The 24,718-nt window shown below is 40.5% G+C and overlaps 1 protein-coding gene across 16 annotated transcripts in view; it reads right to left on the reverse strand.

Moving 5' to 3' along the window:
• The window catches only part of Adam22 (ADAM metallopeptidase domain 22), a 198,934-nt gene continuing 174,216 nt past the window's right edge, over positions 1-24,718 (reverse strand). For 3 of the 16 annotated variants that reach the window (XM_033758629.1, XM_019208762.2, XM_033758661.1), the window contains 8 exons: positions 22,676-22,870; positions 20,236-20,336; positions 19,280-19,346; positions 16,902-17,012; positions 14,469-14,555; positions 13,226-13,255; positions 9,187-9,310; positions 1-4,726 (listed from right to left, as the gene is read on the reverse strand). In XM_033758629.1, coding sequence (XP_033614520.1) covers positions 4,706-4,726; positions 9,187-9,310; positions 13,226-13,255; positions 14,469-14,555; positions 16,902-17,012; positions 19,280-19,346; positions 20,236-20,336; positions 22,676-22,870 — 736 coding nt within the window. In that variant the 3' untranslated portion in view covers positions 1-4,705. The other 13 variants (XM_033758632.1, XM_033758644.1, XM_033758633.1 and 10 more) reach the window with 13 other exon arrangements.

Raw genomic sequence — 24,718 nt, forward strand, 5'->3', positions numbered from 1 at the left:
TTCTGCATGTGGATGTCCACTCTGCCTTTATACCAGGGCTAAAGCTTGCTGCTTTTTATCTCTTCCCTACCCTGCCTTTCCCACCCTGGAAAAGATCTCTCGGTGACTTACCAAGGTTCATAATCCATGCCAGTGCCACGAGAGTGGACTGAAGATGCCTCCCACCCTTAGCTTTGCAGCCCTAGTGTTCTTCACATTTCTGCAGCGAAGGCGCTACTTTCCATGACAGATAAAAGCTCCTAACCATGAAGAAACTGCTACACAGCTACTGAAGACAGGGATACTTTAGAAGAAAGGGGTCTCTAGAACTGTCCTTTAATCCAGTCGTGAGGTGCTTACCGTTTGTCAGATCATGGATATAAAAGGGCAGAAGTCCACTAGGCAGGTTTTTGTTTTTGAGTGTTTGTTTTCCTGTGGACTGTGACAGAACAGCAAACACGGTATGAATATGAACGCGACCCTGTGTTGTGTAAAGCCTCACTGTGTGGTAGAACAGCTCCTCCCGGAATCAAAAGCACCTGCCCCACAGCACAAGCTGTGGCCACTCACACAGCCCGGACAGCAGCACAGTTGTGGACTGGGTGCCTCAGGGAGAGCTGTGTATGAAAGTCCTCAGTTACTCAGTGCCAGGAAAGAAGTTGCTACATAAAAAGTCAAAGTCTTGCCCATTCAGAAAAGATCTCTGGAGGAGAATAAATACAAGTCTGGAATTAGGCCCTGCTCCCCAGAAATGTTAAGCGAGAACAAGAAATTCGTGTCAATGTTACGCTCTTAGAGGTGTAGAAAAGAACTCAGGTGGCAATTCTAGAGGAAGACATCAACTGGAGGGAAAATAATTGGAGCATAAAAATTAGGAAATAGTCGCAAATGGGAGTTTGGGCATTTCACGAAAACTACTGCCTTAGAAGCTGTGGGGATGTTTACAGTGTGTTCCACAGGGCGTCCAGTGTCTACCGCACCGTGCAGGCAGCTGTCCTGCCTCTGCAGCCTCACAGTGCCAAACCTGGCTCCACCCTCCGCCATACTGCAAGCAGCTCGGTGCTCAGTGGCCTTCCTTCCCTTTAAAGCAAAACAGCCTCACGTCAGATAAGGGCTTATGTCCATGGTTAACAACATAAGGAAATATTTAAAGCACTAGGTGTGTGTGTGTGTGTGTGTGTGTGTGTGTGTGTAGGGTTAAAACGTGACAACAGGAAATGAATAAACTCAATTTTGAAACACTGAAAAAAGTGAATAAAAGTACTATATTTCTTCTGACTGAAAGGTAACTGTACAAGGAAAAAACTGAAAAAAGGTAGCAGAGCAAAATGAAAAATGTAAGTTGATTATGGAATTCAAACAGTCTCTGGAAGAGAACAGAAAATCTAATTTTATCTTCAAAGCAGCTTTTTTTAGACACCCTGTGTTTTTAATCTCAAGAAATTCGGTGCTGGACTCAACTTATATAAAAACACAATCATAAAAGCCCTTTAAATAAAGAAGGAAAAAGAGAAACTGTACTGTCATTTTAACCCCACATTTGCTGTGCTAGTCAGTTTTTTTGACAAGGAAAGTTACCCCTAATTCAGGCGCTGTGTTTCCTTAAAAACCTACCAACTCCAGCCAGTCATCTCTCCCTGCGCTGCAGCTGTCTGAGAAGTACCGACTGACTCCTTCCCACTGACCCCAAGTGACTGCAGATCAGCTTCTAGTCCGCTGACTCTAGAGGAGGGTTTCCCTTCCCTTCTGAAGAAAGCGGCTCCACAGGGAGAACACTCAGTGTGGTCAGTCCATTCTGTAAGGGCTTCCTGTCATCTCACACCTTCCTGTTGGCACTCAGCAGAGAGAGATTTACACTTCCTTTACACGAGGGGCTGTAGAAACTGGACAGCTGCTGTCTCTCTGAACTCCCGTCTGTGCACAGAACCGCAGAAAGAGGGGAAGAGGCATTCACTGGACCACAAAGCTAAGCCTCTGCTTAGCAGTGCTCCCACGGTAGACAGGGGAATATCGGTATGAGTAGCATGATACAAACTGCTCCATAACCTCAAAAACTCTCTCCAAAATAAATATTTTAAAAGAAGTAATTGCTGTGCTTATATTTCATGCTGTGCATCCATCCTATCTAGCTCAGTGAGTGAAAGACATGTCAGAATGTTTCGGTGTAATGCCCTAGATCACCCATCATGGGCACACGTATAGGTATTTCTTGAAAGTACCCATCAAAACTAAAATCTGTCAAAGAATTCCACAAACGATTCTAAGAATATTTAAACATGGGAGACAGAGTAGATGCTCAGAATTGAACATTAAAGCTACTGTATTTATAAAATCATAATCTCTGCAAATCAAAATAACATTTCATTTAGTTCCATGTGAAGATTGTTACCAAGGAGTAGGATAACAATATACTTCTCGAACAACCCTATCTCCTAAAAGGCACGTTATAATGATTTTTCATTTGACATATTAATTTCAGGTAAAAATAACTGAGAGGGTAAGAAAAGATAAACAGGTAAACAGACAGATAATCAGTTGACTAGACATTTGTGGATTCCTTCAAACTAGGGCTTGTGTAACTAGGAAGCGTATTTACATGAGGCACCTTACACATTCAAATCTATAAACTCTTTTATAGTCAAAATAAATCTTATAATAGCCTTCTATACACTCAAAACCAGAAAACATTCAGTGCACTTTTAAAGTGATCATGGTCAAAAGTCACTTTATTTGCTATGTCTTCCCATCTCTGTGCCTGTCTGTCCGTGGCCAGAGGTACCTAACAACACTACCCAACATTCACCCAGCCCTGGGTCGAGTACGTGGATTTACGGGGACTTCACCAATAGTATCCCTTCCTATCGTGAAAAATGCTGTTTTCCACTGTACACTTTTGGATAATTAAATTACTTTTCAAATGCTTTCAAAGCCTTTCAGAAGAGAGGCCTGTTGCAGAAGACACGAACGGAGTGAATATAGCGTCTAACTTGGCTCTTCAGTTTGGGCACCCACGACAATTATACATGGAGATGAGATGGATTTTGTCTGTGAAAATTACTGGAAGAAATGAAATCTGGAGGACTTTTCTGAAATCTCATCTACTGATTCCATTCCTCTCAAGAAAAAAAAAAAGCAATCAGAACATGTGACTGGTTTCATCGATTTCTGATCTTGTCAGAGAAGCTTTCTTTTGAAATAAGTTTGATGCATACATCCGCATCAAACTTCGGTTTTAAAAAGGGGGCTTTACACATAAATTTTCACTGTTCTAAAGATTAAAAATTATAGGGCTCAACCCATCGGATTCCTGCCCCTGCCGGCTGTTTGTGTAACTTCACAGCGGCTGCATCGGTATGGTTTTCAATTTTATTTAACCCTTTATGCCTCGCACTGAGGCTTCCAAGCTCAGACAGTGGAAATGTCCATCATCTTGCTTCAAAGTCAATGCAGGATGATCTGCCGGGCCTCAGTCCCAGTGAGGAACCATGGAAAGATGTTGCTGTTACAATAAGTCACTCCTTTCATAGAAAAGAGTGGCCGAAAGCTTGTCGAGGAGCCAGAACTTCAGACCAGAAAGGGCTGACATATGGGCAAGACGGGACACTACCAGGTCTCAAGTGTCTTTGGTACATTTGCCTAATCTCAGCAGCACACACTGCTGGGGGCTCACCGGCCTTCAGAAGAGACTAGCAGATGTGATGTGGTACTGAGAGAGACAGCCATTGAGGCAGACACTGTGAGTCCCAGAAGAGAAGGGAACAGGCTGATCCGCAGGGAGCAGCCAGCTGGCCAGAGTGTCCCAAAGCATCTGCACCACTGGCCTTTTGCTTCAGCAAGCTATGGTGGCTGGCGTTTCACTGGGCACTGTGCTCTCTTCCTCAGTCACTGCATAAAACTGCCTCCTGTTACATGCAGCTTAGGAGATACCCCCTTTTGGACAGATACCAGTTAAAGAGAGACATACTATAGCACTGACCGCTACATTTACATCATCTGCTTGGACACGATGAAGACCACAGGACAGAGGACAATGATGCGACTGTGACGACTGTTTTTAGGCATTTGGCAAAATACACTTATGTGTAAAAGCTGCTTTTCTGAATTTTAAAAATGTTTACATATGTACAATGATCCTTGTATGCTGATATAAATATGTAAAGTAAAAACAAAACAAAAATAAAAATACATGTTTAAAGTTAGCATATGGGATATTGGCTTCTCGAGGCTTTAAGTTCTGCAGAAAAATCCTATCTGCTTTAGCCCTGCATGCTAGTATCTATTATGGGATGTCGTTTCCTTAATTATGGAAAACAATGAGTAGCAGCTTCATGCATTACTGTTTACAATGAGGATGTGCTTCAGAAGATCCAGTTCTGGACCCACTACTGTCCCTTAGGAAACTTGCTACATTTGGGTCGTGTGAGTTAATTTTATTGATATTTCTACATATATCTGTCATGCGGATTATCCACGAACACACCAGTACCAATTCCATGTTAAGAGTGTAACATTGCAGTAGTTCATTTCGTGGTTCCATTAAAGCCTAAACCAATGACGAAAAGAAAATGATATCCAGGTGTGAGAACTGGCTCCCTCTTCTCTACCGCGTCTCGGAGGGTCTTTGTACCGTCTGAAGAGCGGAAAGATTTGTAGTGATTCCACAAGGCTGGGTTTCTATAAAAGTTGAAGTAAACAGTGTCGATGTGTCACATGTAAACAGTGGATCTTAAATGGATGTTTCCCATAGCTGCACAACAGAGAGAAGCAGAATTTCACATTGTAAAAGCAGAAAAGCGAACAAGTGCTCTGAGCTGGGAGAGGGAGGTTCCGCAATCCCATCCGTTCCCGCTCTTGCACGGTCTACCTTTTAGCTCTTTCTTCTAAACCTGCATCTCAACATTTTAACAACTTCCACCATTTGTTTAAAAAGTAACTTCACATCCTCGTTTAATGTTCCTTAACACTGAATAAAGTAAATATTCACATGAGACATGAACATTTTTTAATGTTTGGAGCCTGCTGTGGTGGCATAGAGGTGAGACGATCACAAGTTCATTCCAGGCCTGCCTAGCAATGTAGTGAGACCTCACCTCAAAGTAAAATAAAAAATACTTCTTCAGCTACACACATGCCCCTTCTTTCCCCCAGGATTCTGATACAGCCAGCTAGAGCAGTGGTTCTCAACTGCAGCGGTATGCACCCTCGATGGAGGGACGTTTGAAAAAAATCTACTAAATCAAAATTTCTCTGGGTCAAACACACACTTACAATATGTTCAAAGCTGTTCAAATTCCCACGTGCAGCCAAGGCTAAGAACTCCTGACCTCTAGGCAGTGTAGTTTCATCAATACGACCATCTTCTGCTGAAAAATCACTTCTCTGGCCCATGCACAGGCTACACACTCCATTTCCATCACTACCTATCAGAAAACCGCTTTCTTGAAGGCTGACATGTCAGAATAGAAGATGCAAGCAGGGCAGGAAGTCTCTTCCTTAATTCCTTTAGCTCATCCCTCTGCTTGCTTTCTTGTACTGATCTTGATCAGATCTGTACAATATTTAGAAACTGCTTTGGGTGGCAAACAACTTTGGCATGTACGTAACTCAGTTCATTAGAAAAGGAAGATCAAAAACTTGTTTAAAGTCTAGTTAATAAAATATATTTGCAGGCATAAAGATCTGGATATAACTATTACATGAACAAAGAAAGCCTATGATCAGAGTAGCTGAGGTATTTCCAACTTCCATCCAAATCCCGTCTTTACTGCATCCAGGGACAGGTCATGCTATATATAATGAGTTGCTAGGAAAGAAAAGGCAAGAAAGTGATTGAGCAGACTAAGTAAATGTTCCTATTTAGGTGGCCTTGACATAGTCTCTCAAATCTTCATAGAAATCTTCTGAGCACCCACACTGACAGCCTCCACAGGACTGCATAGAGCCGCCACTGCTCTCTACCTCAGGATGGTTTGATATGTCTTCTTCATTAAAAAGACACCCATCCCGTCCTTTGGAAGCCAAAGAGATCTCTCAACGGGGAGGGTCCTTGTGATGCCTCCCAGTGGAGAGGAATTAAGCAGAGGGCTGCAGAGTGTCTAAGGAAAGATTTGGACTGATGATCAAATGATGTCTGGAGTGGTAAAGAAACAAGACTGCCTCAGAGGGCTGCAGTTTCTTTCCATATGGTTATGAATATTAAGTGGCAGCTTGCAGAAAAAGAGGAATAAATGAACAACACTGAGAAAACCTGAGGATTCCCATGAGAAAATGGAAACAGAGGGGCCACTGATGAGCAGATCTGTTTATTCACAGCCCAGAAAGGCAGCATGGAGTCAGGGACCACCTTTTCTGCAGAATTCTGCCCCATGCTTCTATGGCCGTCCCACAGTGGACAGGACAAATCAGACCTTCCACATTACTCTCCTGCAAACTGGAGTCTTTAAGGCCACCCTCAAGAAGCAGCACAGACCAGCTGTTTCTTCTGGGGAGCTGTTACTTCTATGGGCTCTCAGATGGTAACATTTCCAGCAATCCGCACCCTGGCATGACAACAGTTAGGGAAATGTCCCTAGTTGATGGAGCGAAACAGTGATCTAGACAGTGCAGCAGGAAAAAGTGAGGCCCTATACTTAGCCAGTTCTCTGAGGAGGGGAAAAATGACAGCAAACTTAGATTTCACTGTCACATATCACATCCTGAAAAGATGTCTGTCAACATATCTTTTTTAGGGCCAGCAAGCTCGGTGATGGGAATCTGAGTTATCTTATTTTCTACCACTTACAATATTAACATACAGAGGTAACTTTAACAAAATACTGATGCTTTTTAAAAGATTTTTTAATTAAAGTGTCCTAATCACCTTTTAATGCTGTTTGAATGATCTAACCATCTTTTATGGTTCCTTTGGGGGGGCAGTTTTTTGAGATAGGGTCTCACTATGTACTTCAGGCTGGTCTTGAACTATGTAGCTTGGACCGGCTTCAAACTCACAGCAATCCTCCTGCCTCTGCCTCCGAAGTGCTGGGATTACAGGTGAACATCACCACGCCCAGCAATGACTTGGGGTTGATAAGATCTGAGATAAGATCTGAATGACCCACAATTACCTTGGTCCCCTAATTTAGGTTTACAATCAAAGAGGCTCTAAACCATCCAACAAGACCAAAAAGTTTAGGAATCTAGGACCCACTAGTGGATAAATCTGTCAAGTTTTATTTTTTATATTTTATGAAAAAATAAAACATATAAGAAAAGAAGATAATAACAATAGTTAATAGTGTGTATCATTATCTTCAAAATAGTTACTCAGAGTCCAAGACACAGAAAAAGATTATTTTACAATGAAAAAATGTATAATAGCATAAAACTTCCTTTTTAATGAACTAAGAGAAGCTAATAGTATGAATGAAACAAATTGGCATATATATTAAAATATTTTGAAACAACAGAATATGTAATTTGGGGAATTATATGAACTACATATATTTGAGTTTCTCACATAAGAGAAACCATGTGATATTTAAGCTTGTGTGTCTGACATTTGACTTAACATTACGTTCTCAAACTGCATCCATTTACCTCTGTAAAATCTTTCTTTTTTTTGAGACAGGGTGTATTAGTTCAGGCTGGCCTTGAACTCACTAGGTAACCCAGGCTGACTTCAAACGCACAGTGATCCTCCCTCCCACTTCTCCCTCTGGAGTGCTGGGAAAGGAGGTGTGCACCACCATGCCTGGCCTGTCTACCTTTGACACAGTAGTTCTCCACTGTGTCTAAATATCACATTTTCTTTAGCCACTCATCTGCTGATGGACATATATGCTGCCTCCAAGATTTAACTGTAATAAATTGTGCTGCTATAAACATGGGTATGCATGTATCCCTGTAGCATGATAATTTTTAACTCTTTTGGGAAGATACTTAAAAGGGGGTTGAGTCAAATAGAATTTCTTTTTTTCTTTATCTTTTGTTTTTTTTGAGGAATCTCCAATGTACACTGATTTGCACAGCAGTTATACTAGTTTCATTCCCACCATCGCTGTGGAAGTTATTTTTTTTCCACATTCTTACCAGCATCTGTTATTATTACATTTCTCGATGAAGGCATTCTTTCGGGGCTAAGATGGTATCTCAAAATAGTTTCTGTTTCATTTCTCTAATGGCCAGCAATGTTGAACACTTCTTCATGGATTTATTCTCTCAAGCTTTTTCAAACTTTTTTTCCCAACATTATTTCTAAGAAGATCAACATTGGGTAACTAACCACAATAGAGTCTGCGGATCCAAAGTAATTATATCTTTCACTTAAATCTCTGAGGGTTCATTTGCCTCTCTAAACTCCATTATACCTCAAGTTTCACATAATGAATTTGCTCCACGAATCTTATGAGACAATGGAATCATGATTAAAACTTCCAAGGAGACAATATTCTTTCTTCATTCTTACAGTGATGGATATTGAAACCAGGGCCTTCACACTAAGCTACATCTCCAGGCTTTTTTTCATTCGGAGACAGGATCTCACTAAGTTAGTAGGTTGCCCAGGGTGGGTTCAGACTTGCCTCTCAGAATGCTGGGATTGTAGTCATGTGCCACCATACCCAGCTATATACTTAGTATTTAAATAAATCTCAGCTGAATAATAACTTTATAAAAAGAGTCAATACCTCCATTTTTGTTTTTAAATTTTTTTGGTGCTGCAGTATAGCTCAGTGATAAAGAAGTAGCAGACACAAGGCCTTGGGTTCAATTCCCAGCACTGAACAAAAGAGTTAACCCCCATTTCCAAAACACTGTTCTGGTTTTTTTTGTTTGTTTGTTTTGTCAGATTCCTATTTCTAAATCCTAAGCCCATACAAGTAAACTGCACACAGAGATGAGGCTAATGTATTTAGTCTCTGGCATTTCCTGGGATATTAAAAAGCTGAAACTTAAAAAACTTGTTTTGTCAATTCCAGGTTTTAACACATTAACTACAATGAGTAATAAAAGATGTAAGTACTGTATATAGTAACAAATAATATACACAAAAATATCACTAGACATACCAATGCATATTAAACTAATTTGTAATTACAAATCTGTTCTTGAAAGCCCAATCTTCTAATTTTAATTTTTCTGATTTTCTTACAAAGAAAGAAACACGGCTGCTCACAGATCAAGTGGGAATGACGGAGTATGTAAATGTACGGAGACACTGCCACATACCCTGGCACTTTGTCGGTTCACTTTCTTCTCTTCATCAGGAAGTGGGGGCATTGGGTAAGGGTATTTTCTGCTGGAGGCAATAGATCCAGTTGATGAGGAAGGGGACTTGGCAGGAGATAGGGTCCTGGGATGTTGAGAACATATGAAACAAATATCACAGAGTTGCCAAGTATCCTTGTCAAATATCTGAAAAGCGGCTTTACAACAAACCCTCTGACTTCTGCATTCATAAAGCTCCTACTGCAAGGCATTAACTACTAGGAAAAGAGCTCTCACTCCCAAAACTATACTGCTGGGATTTTAGCTTCCTCAATCCACGAATGCAATGGATTATTTAAATGTTACTATATAAAATCATGCTTTTCAACTAGAAAGCCAACAATGAAGCATCCTCTAGAATAGAGAGAAAGCTAATATAGAAGAAAATAAAATTATTCTGAGTTCATAATGGTAAATTAAGTGTGCAGCATATTAATATTCTCTTATTTTTGGCCACTTACTATCAAAATGTTTCTAAGTATAACACTTCCAGTTAAGATCTTAAAGTACATGACCATTGGTATAGTCATGAGTCGCTAAATCACATACTAGTTTATACAAAACTCATGCATTTAGAGGCCAGTGTGTTAGTGGTGAGAGAACAAAGGCAAATATAAGGTCTTTAATAACAAATTAGTAAACATGCAAGCGGTAAGGAGTGCAGTTTCAGCCAAACAAAGTCTGATGAGAACATACAGAGATGGTCCGATACATCTCTACGGTCAGCAGTGCTGGGGAAGCAGTGGTGTCTGTGTTGGGCCTGCCTGATACGCGTGTCTGTGTGCTGATACATGACTGCACTGGGCAGCTAGAAGAGGCTGTGCCTGCTGGTAACATCCACTTGGAACCTATCAATAATCCAACAGCTGTCCCTTCCCAAACGTTGTCCTTCACACCCGACTCCTTAATTCCTGGTACAAGGTGGTAAAAACCCACATCGCCACACCGCAGCACAGGTCCTTCCTCCAGGAGGAGGCAGCTCTGCACTGACTGAGTCCCTGGGAAGGTGGAGCGGGGCAGTGACGTGGAGTGGGACGAGCTCCACTGGCGACCCCGTTTCTGGTTCTCGTCTATTTGCTACCTACGGCTCTGTTTTGCCATCGTTTTCAAGCTCACTGCTATTTTAGACACTAATTCAAGCTACATTTTGAAAATCTCTCTTCCTACCAGCTCTGAGATCTAAGTGAACATTCTTAATCTACATTAATAATCTAGGGTAGTTCTAAAAGGATGTTAGGTACTCCAAATGCTCTAAAATTCTAGCAAAACAACACACACTGAATGCTGTCCAATTCAGAAATTAATCTCCTTTACCTTAGTACTGCATTTCAAAAGGACTAAGATCTCCTATGTATAAAACGAGGACAAGTTGTGCATTTAAGTACTTAATCCATCTTTCTAAAAGGAAGGCTATTACCTTGGGTTCAGCATTTTAGCCTAAACATTACCGGTAAGAAATCCAGCAATAGATTCTGATCAGGAAAGCTAGTTAAGTACCCAAACACATAACCAAGCCTCATTTACTTTGCAACCAAGTCCTCTTTTTAATCAGCTGTGATACTTGTGTCCATCACACACAGCAGCTGCTGGCTCACAGCTTCTTGGCCCTACCTATCAGGCTATGCAGCCACAGATCCCACCGACCGGCCACGTCCAAGGACAGAGCCAGTCTGGTAAGCAGCGCAGGGACCCGTCTTCCCTTGTGGACCCTTCTTAAGCAAAGCCAATAGTGAATGGAAACCACAGCAGGAGGTCTGCTCTAGAACCCCCAAACTGAACTATACTGCGTCTTACATTAATAGACTCGTTAACTGACACTCCTGGCGCTAAAAGGAAGAAGGAAGTTGGAGGTCCTGGTGGGGGGACGAAGGTTACAGCAGGACTAAAAATAAAAACAGAGAACAGGGCAGGGTGAATTAGTTTACAGAAAATAGGCCCACTGTTTCTCGTAAATGTCCAAGGAAGACACTCAGTTCCAATATGGCTTTCACTTACAGCCAGGAAGCAGCCCAGCCCATTCACTTACAAAGTAAAGTGCATCTCTGCATAAATGCCAGCCGTTATTACATTTTTAAAAATCATTAATCAATGGCACTAGCTGAAATCAGAATTACACAACAAAGGTGTGCTTTTGTGTCCATGGGTTGTGCTGCATCTTGAGATGGAGATGTGTGATTTTCTGAGCTTGGTTTTTTGAGACAGGGTCTCTCTGTGTCGTTGAGACTGACCTGGAACTCACTGTGTAGCCCAGGCTGGTCTCGAACTCACAGTGATCCTCCTGCCTCAGCTTCCCGAGTGCTGGGAGTACAGGTGTGCGCCACCACGCCCAGCATCTGTGCTTCTATTTTTGCAGACAGGCCTCTAAGACAATCTCAGTTCAGCTCTGCCACCCAGGACAACTAAAAGCAGACAGTCACATGAAGGAGACCCAGTCACTGCTCATTCACTCGTGTTCACGTGTGACTTTTACACAGTCTGAGCCAGGACTTAAGGGCCTCAGAGAGGACTTAAGCGTCAGCATCCACCCTACTACTTTTAAGAAAATATAGTAAAAAAAAAAAAAGAGAGAGAGAGAAACTCACTGAGGTCAGTCAACCACCAGCAATTCCGGCTCTAACACATACTAATTATACTCCCTCAAGTATAATTTGTGCCTCCATTTCTCTGAAGCACAGCAAAGGAATAACAATACCTACATCTGCATATCTACATCTGCAGATATGAGACATAAAGATCACAGTGGGCACTTGGCATGTGACAGCTGCTATTAATAATCTATTTTCAGAGTCACTACAGGAAAACAGAAATAGAAGAAGATGAAAACGATACGAACCACTGATCAAGTCAGCGATCCCCGAGGTAACACTCAGGGCTAAGGACACCTTCTAAGCCTGTGCAGAGCAGTGCCACCAACAGACCTTGTTCAGGCTCTGAGGGCGGTGACACAATGCTCTCACCTGCTCCTTCCTGATGGCTGAGGACAACTTGACCACTGTCGGAGGAAAGCAGGGTGAGGGGCACAGTGGAGGCCACCTGCTCACTGTGAACCGTAAGCGTTGCCTCACCTGTCACAGTGACGTGGATACCACACCCTAAATGCTATGGCCTATTTTGGACCACTTTACTGTAGTCACAGAAGTCCCCATCACATTTTGATAAAATGCCACAAACCCAATACCGTGTGGGTGACTAAGAGGACCTCTGCCTTTACTGGTGTTTTGAGGGGGGACGGGGGGCTCTGAATGACCTGGTGGTAAAGGAAGCTGTTCCAAGCTTAAGCAGAGGGCTGGCAGAGCACTAGACACACTGTGCGGTGCACCTCAGGCCTCCTCAGGGAGATACGGCTTGAACGAAAAGTGGAAGAATTTCTCTGTTGTACTACTATCGTGGTGTTAAAAGCTCTGGTTGCCTCGATTAGCCATCACCGTCACAGAAATTCTGAGTTGATTTTCAAGTCTTACCAGCTTAATCCTTATTCCCCCAAAGGACAGTTAAATTATTAACTGTCCAATGAGCTTCAGCTCTAAGCAAATATAGGAATTTTAAATAATTCTTAATGGGAGTGCCTATTATAGGAATCAACATCTCACATTAAAAGAGGAGATAGAAGAACCCTCTAAAATTGCCCTTGCAGCTTTGCACGTGCAACCAGGGGTGCCAAAGCATTTCCCCATCCAAACTGTTCTGAGTCATGCAGCTTCTGGGCAGACCTGGGTGCTGATTTTAAGAGATGTGAACTCTTCTCTGGGAGCCACAAGAACTACTCAGCTCACCCAGGGGAGGGGAATTGACTCTTCTGGGGTACTACTTCCCAAATTATTACTGTAAAAATGCTAAGTCCCATTTAGGAACAAAAGCCATAACCCACACAGGACCAAAGTTGTTCTGTTTTGGTTCCATGGCTAGTACAAATTACAATCTGCCCACAAGCCTGAGTAAAATAGAAAGAAACAGAACTGCAGGTGAGCCACAATCCAAGTAGCGTTCAAAATCATCTTACCTGTCTTCCTGACGCTGGCCATCTTGGGAGCTACAGGTGAGGGTGGGATGTTTGAATGTGAGTGTCTGTGCGTGGGGTTCAGTGTAGGGAAGGATGGGAAGCAGAGGACAGGGCGGGAGCGAAGGGCTGGGTATAAAAGCAGGGCATATTTTTGTGAGCAGGCAGGAGTTATGCTTTCCTCGGGGTATATGCAAATGTTATGGATCAAATTAAAATGCAAGTTAAGTCTAATCATTTTCTCAAACTGTACATGACTAAACTAAATGGTACACTGGAAGAGAAAGTCCGCCTTCTATGGGTGCTGAGAATTAATACACACACACACACACACACACACACACACACACACACACACACACTTTGGTTTCTGTTCAATGCTGACCCCAGTCACAGCAACAATACGAAAGCTCACTGTTAAATTATGTTCAACATGAGTTGGTCGCAAAGTAGTTAGATATAAAGAGGACATTTACCTCTAGGAAACCTCTTTGTTATTCCAAAGAGTGAGGGAAAAAATGCCATTAAGAGTTCTTAGAAATTTCCTCTGACCTCTGTTATACAGAGCTGCAACAAATTGAATAAATTTAATAATTTGTAAAATGTAGGGCTGGTCTTCTCTGTGTCAAAAGCATGTTTCTTTTGTGCTTCCTTTTCTATGTGAAGTGTTAGACAACATTTTTTATTAGCAGTGAAAATTGTTTTGTTGAAAAGCTGTAAAGCACTCCTCTTGGCATAGCCCCTCTCTGGTAGCAAATGGTTACAGTGAATAAAGAAAACCTACACTCATCGATTTTTCTTCTAGTTAGGGAAAAATCCCAGTTTTTACTGAATGTAAAATTTGGTATAGTTTATTTAGCTTCTTTTCATGTGTTCTCTTTGAGTTTTCGTATGTACTATGCACTCTTAGGCAGTAAGTAGGAAAAATGCATTAAGAAAATGTGAAGATGTTGGATCTAGAAATTAAACTACTGAGGTTAATAGTGCTTCTGTATTAGTGAAGGTATGTTTCATGCCCAGAGAATGTTACATAGCATCAAATGAAGAGGAAGCTACTAAAAAGCTTAAGACGGCAATAGGGACATGCACTAGATGGCAACCCTTTCAAATGGCAGCAAAGAAACAGGACCCTTTTTCCATCTATAAAACTTGTATGAGGAGATACAAGGGAGAGAGCCAATCACAGTACAGAATTTGTATGTGCTGGGAGAGTTTGAAAAGGATATAAAATTAATTTATAAAATACCTAAAGTATGGTCCTTCAGTGTTTTTATTCACATCTTCTACCCACTTAGCTACATTATAGTCTCTTTTGAACCATGGATTTAAATACCTGCAGAAAGCAATGAAAGGAACAAAGAAAGCAGAACAAGATAGAAAATCTGAAATACACAGCACAAGCTTAGCAAGGATGTCTTCACCCTCCAAATGCACGTGACTATGGCAAATAAACCAGATGGACATCGTGTGATTGTGAAGCAGCTTATATATATCTATGTATCTATATATCTATACACACAATAGCCTGAGAATAACCTCAGCTACAACAAGGCTCAAGGCATCCTAGAACGAATTCAACAGCTCTGGGAAGGCCTTTGCCAGTGGCCTCTAAAACAAATCTGAACTCCCTTTCAAACACTCCCATTCACCCACCTCCGAAGTGCCTGTTCCCAGGCCACTCCTGATTTGACTGTTTTTTAAAATGGTACTGGTGCTTTCTGAAAACATTCAGGAGGCTGCAATTCCAATCTGTCATTTGGGTACACAAACAACAACTTGAAAAAGCAAATTTTCTTTTCAGTACAAGAAGGCAGCTTTTACATGGCTCCTGTCTCACTCCCTACAGCGGAACCCAAGCTGGGGTCACACTCAGTACTTTCTCGTCAGCTGGGGGAGAAGCAGAGAGGTCCCCTCTGGATGGGGGAGGCCCAGACACAGGAAGCTCAGTCTAAACAGGGCTCCAGGACATTGAGGCTGCAGTTCCGCAGCAGTGCTCTTTCCTCCCTTTGGTGCCCTCCGGACTAAAGGCTCATGACGCTGTTAGGAAACGGCCCTCAGGAGTTGCCTTCCAGGAATCTGATCATGAACGGAGGAAATGACTGCCAGAGAGCAACAGTGACTTCGGTGGGCATCTCCCTGGCGCATCTAGCGATGTCTCGGTCAGGATTACCGTGCAGATTTTGAAGGCAGTAAAATGGGAGGTGTGGCTGTTATTTTTCTACAGAGTCTCCTTTGATTTTTTACCCTGAGAGTCAAGTAAGAACACATGTCCTTGGACTTTGGCCCGAGAACAACACAGGTTTAATAAATTCAGCAGTGAAAGAATTTGGAGGTTTTACTGGGCTTTCTCATTTTTAAAAAAAGTAATTTCTAGAAACAATATAGGCAACAAAGATCCAAGCTCTACACAGTTTAAGTTACATGGAAGACAAACCAGGGAAAATTATAAAATGCATTATTTGTTTCTAGTTAAAGTTAGCTCCTTTCCTCCTTCTGTAGCCTTAAGCCATTTGTAAATATACTTAAATCAAAACTACATTTCCACAGTAATATTTTTAAAATCAGGTTATTTTTCCATAGCCTATTCCTTCATCATTAGCCATAACCAAGAACCCTACAAAATAACATCATGATTTGCTCTTTTTAAAGGGGGCTTTATTTCTTTTTATCCTTTAAAAATACTTTTTATTTATATTCATTTTTCGGAGACAGGGTCTCGCTATGTATTCCAGGCTTCCAAGCTGGTCTAGAACTCACTATGTAGCCCAGGCTGGCCTCCAACCCACAGTAACCCTCCTGCTTCAGCCTCCCAAGTGCTGGAATTGGAGGTGGGTGACACCACACCAGGACTTTTCAGAGTTAAAAGATCATCTTTGCTATGATAACTGCCTGATTTAGGAACAACTCACACTAATTTTGCCTTCAGCCACAATCATTGCCAACTTGTACTTTTCAGAGATAGTGGAAATCCTTATGCAGTCTTCGACTGAGACTGAACAAAAAGAAAAAGTCAAGAAGCAAGTGCAGCCGCTGATGAAGGCCAGTGAAAGCTCTGGCCTGGGGAAAACTGCAGAAAAGCCCATGCAGCTGTCATCAGGTGAGACAGAGCCACAGCAAAACAGAATCACCTGCAGGCAGATGGCCACTTTCTGGAGAAAACATTTACTCCTTTCACTGAGTAGCTCAGAAAATCAAAGCACTGGTGTCACGGCTGTTCCACGAAAAGCTACAGCCACCTGGCTGGACTTGCACTTGAGGGGCCTTTTCCTGCATTTTAGGGAAGCCTGGGGTCACTTCACAGAGCCACTGAAGGGAACTCTGAACTGCTGCTCCCTTTGGGATCCTGCCCAGGAAAGGGTCTTTAGAGTGGACTTCTGACATCTCTACTTCATAGTGGCCAGAGTGGTGGGATTCTATCAAACATCAACAACCCTGTGTGGCTTGACTTGGCTTGTAGCGCAACATGCAAAAAAAATGCATCAGACGGGATAGGAGAGCTCTTCATGTTCTCCAGGAGGGAAAGGCAGAGGAATATTAGCTGGTGCTAAGAGGACCACGAGCACCTCTGAACAGACATGGAGGCTCAGTCAAAGATCCAGTGACCCTGTGCTCAGCCAAGGAAGGGACTTGGAGGGAGATTAAGTGGCAGCCCAGAATGAAGGGGCAGGTGGAGACTGACCTGTGATCCAGACTCCCTGTCTGGGGGCTGTCAGAGCCCCCTGGGCTTATGCCTTGGGATAGGACTGTCTGGGCGAGGGAGTGCCCAGGCTCAGGTGCTTGGGGCTCCCTCCTGTAAAAACACAATATATAATACAGAGTCTAAGCCAAGAGGCTCTTTCATATCATGTACAACAGTGAGGAAGATATATAAGCTCTGAGTGGGAAAACAGTACAGCAAACAAGGGTATTTTTATTTTGTTAATTAGCAAAGCATGCATTATGGTGCATGTTGTCATTCAAGTCCCAATTTTCATCACCCACATGGATGATATCAAAGGCAATGTTGAGATAATGGACCTGAAACACCTCCTATCATTAAAAAAAAATAAAAATCAAAGATTCCTTTTCCTGTGGTCATTTTGCTCCTTTTTTAGTCATATAAATGGTACTGTTATATCAGAAGTGAATGAGATTACTTAAAAATGTGCCAACGTAAGTCTTGACATGTCATATATTAGGAATCATTTTTATTGCAGTGCTACAGATCAAACTAAGGGCATGCTGGACAAGCACTCTCCCACTGAGATACATCCCCAGCCTCGGAATCCGTATTTTTTAAAAGTATAAAAATGCATGTATAGAGAGAGAAACAGTCCCTGTCCCAGAAGGTATAGGAGACTAGTGGTATGTGAGAATAGTGTTCCATTTACTTATACAAGTCATGGAATAGACTCAGAAGTCTGAAAAAATCTGCAGAAATTCTTAATTCTTCTCTGTTCTAAGATGATACTTTTAGGATGTCTTATTAAATATTTCTTATATGTATTATAACTTAACTGTCTCAAGGCTATTTTTAGCACATGATGTGAGTGGAAATTATACACAAAATTTTAAATAAGTGAATGCCCCAGAAAATACTGTATGAATATTGTTCAATACCAAATGTTCTCTGGGTCCTCAACTAATAACTTTAACATACTACTGTACTTCTTTTTCCCACTTAGGAATTGTCAACATCTTGCTATTCAAAACTAAATAGTACACAAAGGAAGTTCTATAGAACAATTCGGGGTTTCACCTGTTTCCTTATGTGCAGCTGAAATAAGCTAAGGAGCTCTTACCAGGTGACCTCATGCAAAACAAATCAAATAACATTCCACGAGAGTTTATCAACAATGACCCCGAAAGCATCCAAGTGCTTTGGGAACGCGTAAGATAAACTCTAACTGATTAGCTATTTATGATGAAGTTCTATGATGCCATTCTGGACCATGCAATGCTATCACTTGAAACCGTTTATTGTTTCTAAGGTAAAGTATCCTCTAATAAACTTTGATAAGCCACTTACAAGACAATACCATTCAGGTGGAAGGTCCAAATTTCAGGGCAATGTTATTACTCCTGGACTGAAAAAGGCAGGATACATGATGGTAAAGCTAACATAAGTTTCTGACAAGCAGTTAACAAACACCTGCTATTTAGACTTTTTAAGTATTAAGGCATGAAGAAGCAATAAAGACCCTGCAAATGATACCATTAGAGTGAGCAATAAGTGGAAAAATCTTAGGTGCATTAAAAAGTTCAGTTAGTTAAAACCAGGTGGCAAGTTCAGTCCAAAAGGATGTGGAAGGTGTGTTTGTTTCCATGAGTGGGAGATAAAGGTTTGAGGAGGCTTTTACTGGTGCTTTCTTAAGTTGGAGTAACAGTCCAAGAAAAGTACAGGGTGTTTACTTCATTAGAAAAGACTTTAACTATAACTTCCAGCCCACTTCCACTTTTAAAGAAAAGTGGCTATCATTTAAAATGAGTAGTGCTGCATTTAGTGACAATGATTCAGTTAAAGAGCAAGTTTAGGTCAATGACCCTTTAAAGGTCCTCAGAAGGAGCCTTTCAAAGGGAAACTTATCACCTAGTCTGAGAGAATGCTTAGATCACAGCCATGAAGACCTCAGAGCAGTGGTTTGGGGTCTCGAGCACCATCATGCTCTAAGGCACAGGGAGTCTCCCTGATGCTTCCGGTCTGCGTGAGCAGTGGGCAGAGAGGTAGGGTGGCCCCTTGAAATGGCTGGACCCCAGGTGATGAGAAGAAAGGGGTGCTATCAAAATTCCCTCTGGAGGGAACCAAGACACCACAATGGCAGGTGACGGGACGGAAAGCCTGCAGCAAGGGTGAAACCCACTGTCAGTGAGTATTGGTTTGGGTACAGTTGCGGAGATGCCTATGTGAAAGAGAAAAGTCATGGTTAATTTTTAAAGAGCAAAATGCATTAAGGAGACAAAAACCAAGACCAGAAGCATGGTTTACCAGTTCCTTTGTCTATCTGCTTAATGAACAGTTGACACTAAGTGCGAGGAAGGACCTTGGAGTGCCTTTTTCTACTAGAGGTTCAGACTTACTCAGTTGAATTAGATCGAGGTCTAAATCTTTTGCCTCTGATTTTCTTTCTGGTGCCTCCCAGGTTACCTGGAAAAGATGGTTTATAGCCAGATTTCCATATAAATACGTAATTGCACAATTACATGGCATTTCACCACCCTAGACTGAACCAGGTCCTTCACAGTGAGCTACACAGTTAGCCCTTTTTTATTTGTTATTTTAAGAACGGGACTCATGAAGTCACTAAGTTTTCTAGGCTGGGGTCCTCCTGCCTGGAATCCTCCAGCCTCAGCTTCTCAGAGTGCTGGGATTACATGTGTACACCAGTACACTCTGCAGGACTTTTTTAAATATAAAAGCTCCTTTCAAACTTCTTCATGCTAGCGGCATGAACAGTCAGCCCCTCTTCTTGTTGGCGCAGATGAATGGACCAAGAAGTAACATCCCTGTCTGGAAGTAAGGAGGTCTGGCTGGTCTCCTTCTCCCCTGGAGGAAAAAGGGAGGGAAAACTCCAAGAATGATAGGGTAGATAAAACTACACAGGAATTTCCTTGTCTGTGACATTATTATATTTCTCCCCTCTCTTCCTTACAATAAAAGTTCTTATACAACTAGCAAGGGAAGGTGATGATCTGAGGCAGGTAAGAGGCCCTCCCATCTTCTTTGAATACATTCATTCTTTGCTGTTGTTTGCCTTAACCAAAGATGACTGTCTTCCATGTTCTTGGGAAGCAGTGAGTGGTACAAACCTGAGCAAAATGACATACTAGTGCTACCAAAGCCCACCACTGCCCATCCAATAAGAGAAAGACAAAACAAAACAAAATGAACACTGGACTCTCACTCCAAATACCCTCCTCTCTACTGGGACAAGAGTTAGAGAGCTTATAGGAATAATTGTGTCTTTCCGCCCAGAGACCACAGAATACAGAACTTGGGTTATGCCCACAGATGGAGTCACAGTGCTGCCCTGTACCTTGCCAAGAGTTACTTCGAGGCCGTCCATTTTCACAGATGTCTGAAATATGTTTTGTGTCTGGAATCCTTTCACTCCAAGAATGAGAGAGGCCATTTGACCTGAAATTGAAAATATGTTTTATACTGTTCAAAATGGAATCAAATGGATGTTTTGAAATCATTATGCAAAACTTATAAGCATCACTGTGCATTAAATAAATCAAGAAAAAAATCTGAAATGAAAGAATGAAAAGAACATGAACATCTTCATGAAGAAGGCAGAATTACACAACATTCAATTTAAGAAAAGTCAAATATAATGGAACCCCATTACAACATTCCATAAATCAAAACTCCCAGGACTTAATTCAAGACAATCTATACTCCCCAGAACACAGCAAGTACAGGTTGCAAAGTCACTGTGTTTCAGTTACATAAGCCCAACCACAGAGTTATAATGGGGTCCCACCATAGATGTTTCTTAATTGTAAAGCAATGGCTTCCATTCAAATATTATGAGAACATGGACTTCCAAGAGATAATAATAAGATTTGTTCAACTGAACCAGGTTCATCTTTATCAAGGTAATATTTATGATTTCTTAAATAACATTATTTTCCAAAAAATTGGCATTTTTCTCCACAAATATGATCCAAAGAAGTAAAGTACAGGTTGGTTAATCGTCCAATAGCTGAACTGAACAAGATGGAAATTTGTCATGGAAACAGCTCTCACAAAGCCCATGTACCACTGAGCCCTCGGCCCTGTCCTACCAGCTTAAATGAATTGTCTACAAGAAGCAAACTCTACACACCTACCTTGTGTCCCATAGCAAAACAAATCTGACAAACTGCACATACTTAAAACTCTAATGATTTGATAAATCTTTAACTGGCTAAAATCACAACTCTTTAAAATGTTTTTAATTATTTGAAGAAATATTTTAAGCTCTTTTTAACTATTTTAGAAAACAGCACTATACTTAAAAATCTTTTCCACATAACATTGTGTTTAATTGCTAATGATATCTATTTTTAAAAGAATTTATTAATGAGTAAAAGCACATGGAACTCAGAATAACCGTTACATATTAATGCCCCAGGCTGGAACCTTCCAACATCATTTGCTACTTAAAGAATGGCTTCTGCTTTGTAAGAAATGATAACAGATTCTGCTGGAACCCACTTATTTCTCTTTTTTTTACTGTCATACGCAATTAAAATTTTTATATTTGACCAAGGCAATATTTATATAAGAGAATTCAACTAGATTCCTCATCATCTTTTCCTAGCAAAAAAAAAAAAAAAAAAAAAAAAAACTCCCTAACTCTTTTTCTCAAAAAAAAAAAAAAAAAAAAAAAAAAAAAACTCAATAAATTAAAGCAATGTTTTAAACACGTTTTTATAGGCCCAAAACTAGTACTTCTGTTTTTGCTTTAAATTGTATTATCTAAGTGAAAGCTGTCCTTTATGCTTAACAAACTTCCACAGAAAGCAGAATTCCCAGATCTCATCAGTTCCTTCTATTCTCCTTCCTTCCTAACATTCATAAAGACTAAGTGAGCATCACTGCAGAATTCCTACAGGTGATCCATCTCAGCCACTAGGAGAGACCATGTTCCCACTTAATAACCTAGCACATCTCCTCACTGTGCAAAATAATGGATGTGCCCAGACTCATTTGTGGGGTGACCAAAACTTTATTCCTCTCCATTATACCCCTATCAGCAACTTTAAAGAAATTCCCCATCAGAATATTTTAGCTTCCTTCAATACAAATACACTTCTTACTCCTTAAAATATTCCAGTTATTTATTTCTTCTATTTACTGTAATTATAAAGCATGCAATATTTTAAGTGGTGCCAAACACCTTACGATGCTAGAACAAGAATATGTCATCAAAGTTTAAGACATATAAATACTATATTAATCTTACCTTACTATTATAAAACTCAGGCAAATATTAAACATACTTAAATTAATTCATCAACTAAGGTGTAAATCATGACATCTCCAAATAGTCATTCCAGAAAAAAATGCAAAATCATAATATTCAAATACATGATTCACAGAGAAGCAATCTGTTTCACAGCAAGCTTAACTTGGATATACATGAAGTTTTAAAGAAATTCAAGACAGCATTTATATTACCAATTTATCTTAACTGCTTTTATTGAAGCATGACAGTAACCTTTTTCTTTGACTACCAAGTATGACATAAAGCTCACCATTTGAAAATATTATTACAATACTATGCTTAGTTTCTTAAGCCTTATAAGAGCAAGACTAAAATACCCTGGGGTTTCTATGCAGATTTAAATTGTTTTGTTTTGTTTCAATTTTGGGGCCTGATTTGTATAGCAAGTGGTTCTGAGCATATGGCATTCTGAAGTAGAGTAATCAAAGAACAAAGGATACTATTTTTTAACATTCAAGAAAGAAGGAAGAAGTAATCAAACCTGCTGCAAAATAATGAAATGTTCTGACTAATGGAATAATGTGGGATGGAACAGGTAGAAATCTGAAAATGCGACAGAAAGGCAGACCTCTTCTTAGAGCTAGATGCGGAGTTCGTGCTGACTCCAGGAGGAATGTCGCTATAAAAAGAGTCGCCATCTCCAGGCTTTTTTACATAATCTCCCTGGGGTAACTGTCTAAGGCATAATAAACATTTCAGAGTCAGAAAACAAGACACACACATGAACACAGACATATACAAATATTATTTCAGGAAAAAGAGGTACGGGTAATGATCTATGTGAGTCAAATCTGTAACAACACAGAAGATTATTAATAAATGAGACAAGTTGATTAATAAGTGTGACAAGTTACAGTCATTCTAACTGTAGAGATCAGAAATACAATTACTGACATCTTTACAGATTGGGAGAAGGCTGAACTGTGGGGAGGAAATGTGGAAAGATGAGTTTTGTTAATTGTACTTCATTACAATTGGAAATGTTAACTGTAGTTTTTTCTTTCAAAAAAACTGATGTGCCAGGTGTGACGCCACACGCCTGTAATCCCAGCACTTGGGAGGCTGAGGCAGGAGGATCACTGTGAGTTCAAGACCAGCCTGGGCTACATAGTGAGTTCCAGGTCAGTCTCAACTAAACAATGAGATCCTGTCTCAAAAAAATAATAATAAAATAAAAATAAAAATAAAATTTTAAAAATGATGTGGAAGAAGGGTTAGGATAAAGCAGTTCTTTTCCATTGCAGTGAATATACTCTAATTTCTAAACATTATACACTGAATGTAACCTTGAACTGTTTTTTTTTTTAATTGAGAGATTTCTAAGGTAATCCAAATTATTAGTTTGGTGCTCAATTTGGAGTACCATTATTTATTTGAAAGTCATATGAATGTGAAGAAATTTAAGAAGATTCCAAGTTGAGTCAAAACGGTAATTTTAATCAACAATGTATTATGAAAAGGAAGATAATTTACCCAAAGGAGGAGAGAAAGGGCTGTGGAAACTCTGGAAGGGCATTTCTGGGTGTACGGAGGTGACCTCAGTTTTGGCTCCACTTTCCTGAGAGCACAGCAAGTGGCACTCTGTTCATTCTGCACTGGCACTGATCCCCCTCTGCTCACTGAACGAGGCTGGCACAGACTTTTCTTACTTCCCCTAAGGGACCCAGGTAGGAACTTTATACAGTGGCTCCAGTCGGCACCCACAGCAGCTAACGTGGTCATTTGTCAGCGAGTGGCCCTCCAGCAGCCAACTGCATCAAACATCGGACCCGTCCATTCCGTGCGAGTTTTAAACCGAGCCATATTCACACAGGTCTCCAACAGAAGAATTTGCATGCTAATAATCCCTCCTCCTATTTGGTTTCTCTTCAATTACCATGATAATCGTGGTTATTTGCTAGTGCTAAATCTTTCCCAAAAAATGGCACTTTACCATATCTTCTCATTCATATTGATTCTTGAGTTGCTGTAAATGTTTAAAATATTTAATCATCATTCTTCTGAATGACTGAATCTCATATTATTTCAATGCTATTCATTTACACAGTGCTATGAATCTGAAAAACATTTTCAATGGATATAAAGCATGCATTTAATCTGTGATTTAATCCTCTCTAATTAAGGAATTTACCACTAATCTGTAAGACAGTTCTACCCACAGATCTTTGATATAGGCTCCTACACAATATGTATTTTAATTCTATGACTGAATTCAACTCATGATTATCCTTTTTTTTTACCAGTTATTATGGTATATTGGTTTTATATGAACATAAGCCTCTACATTTATAGTATTAATAATATATGATAAGGTACATCTCAACAAATTCAAATTAATAAAGACAAGCTACTACGTAAGAGCTCAGAATCACACTTTAAGATTTCAACTGAATGAGGATAGTTTATAAACTGCTGTTTCTTATTCTATTTGTAAACCTGCCTGAAAACTAAAACCTATTTATAATTGTTATCAACTATACAGCCGCTGAGTCTTAAAGCACCCATGCTATGACATAAACAATAA

Source organism: Fukomys damarensis, unplaced genomic scaffold (genome assembly GCF_012274545.1).
Source record: "Fukomys damarensis isolate Sample0158 unplaced genomic scaffold, DMR_v1.0_HiC HiC_scaffold_4, whole genome shotgun sequence".
NCBI lineage: Eukaryota > Metazoa > Chordata > Mammalia > Rodentia > Bathyergidae > Fukomys > Fukomys damarensis.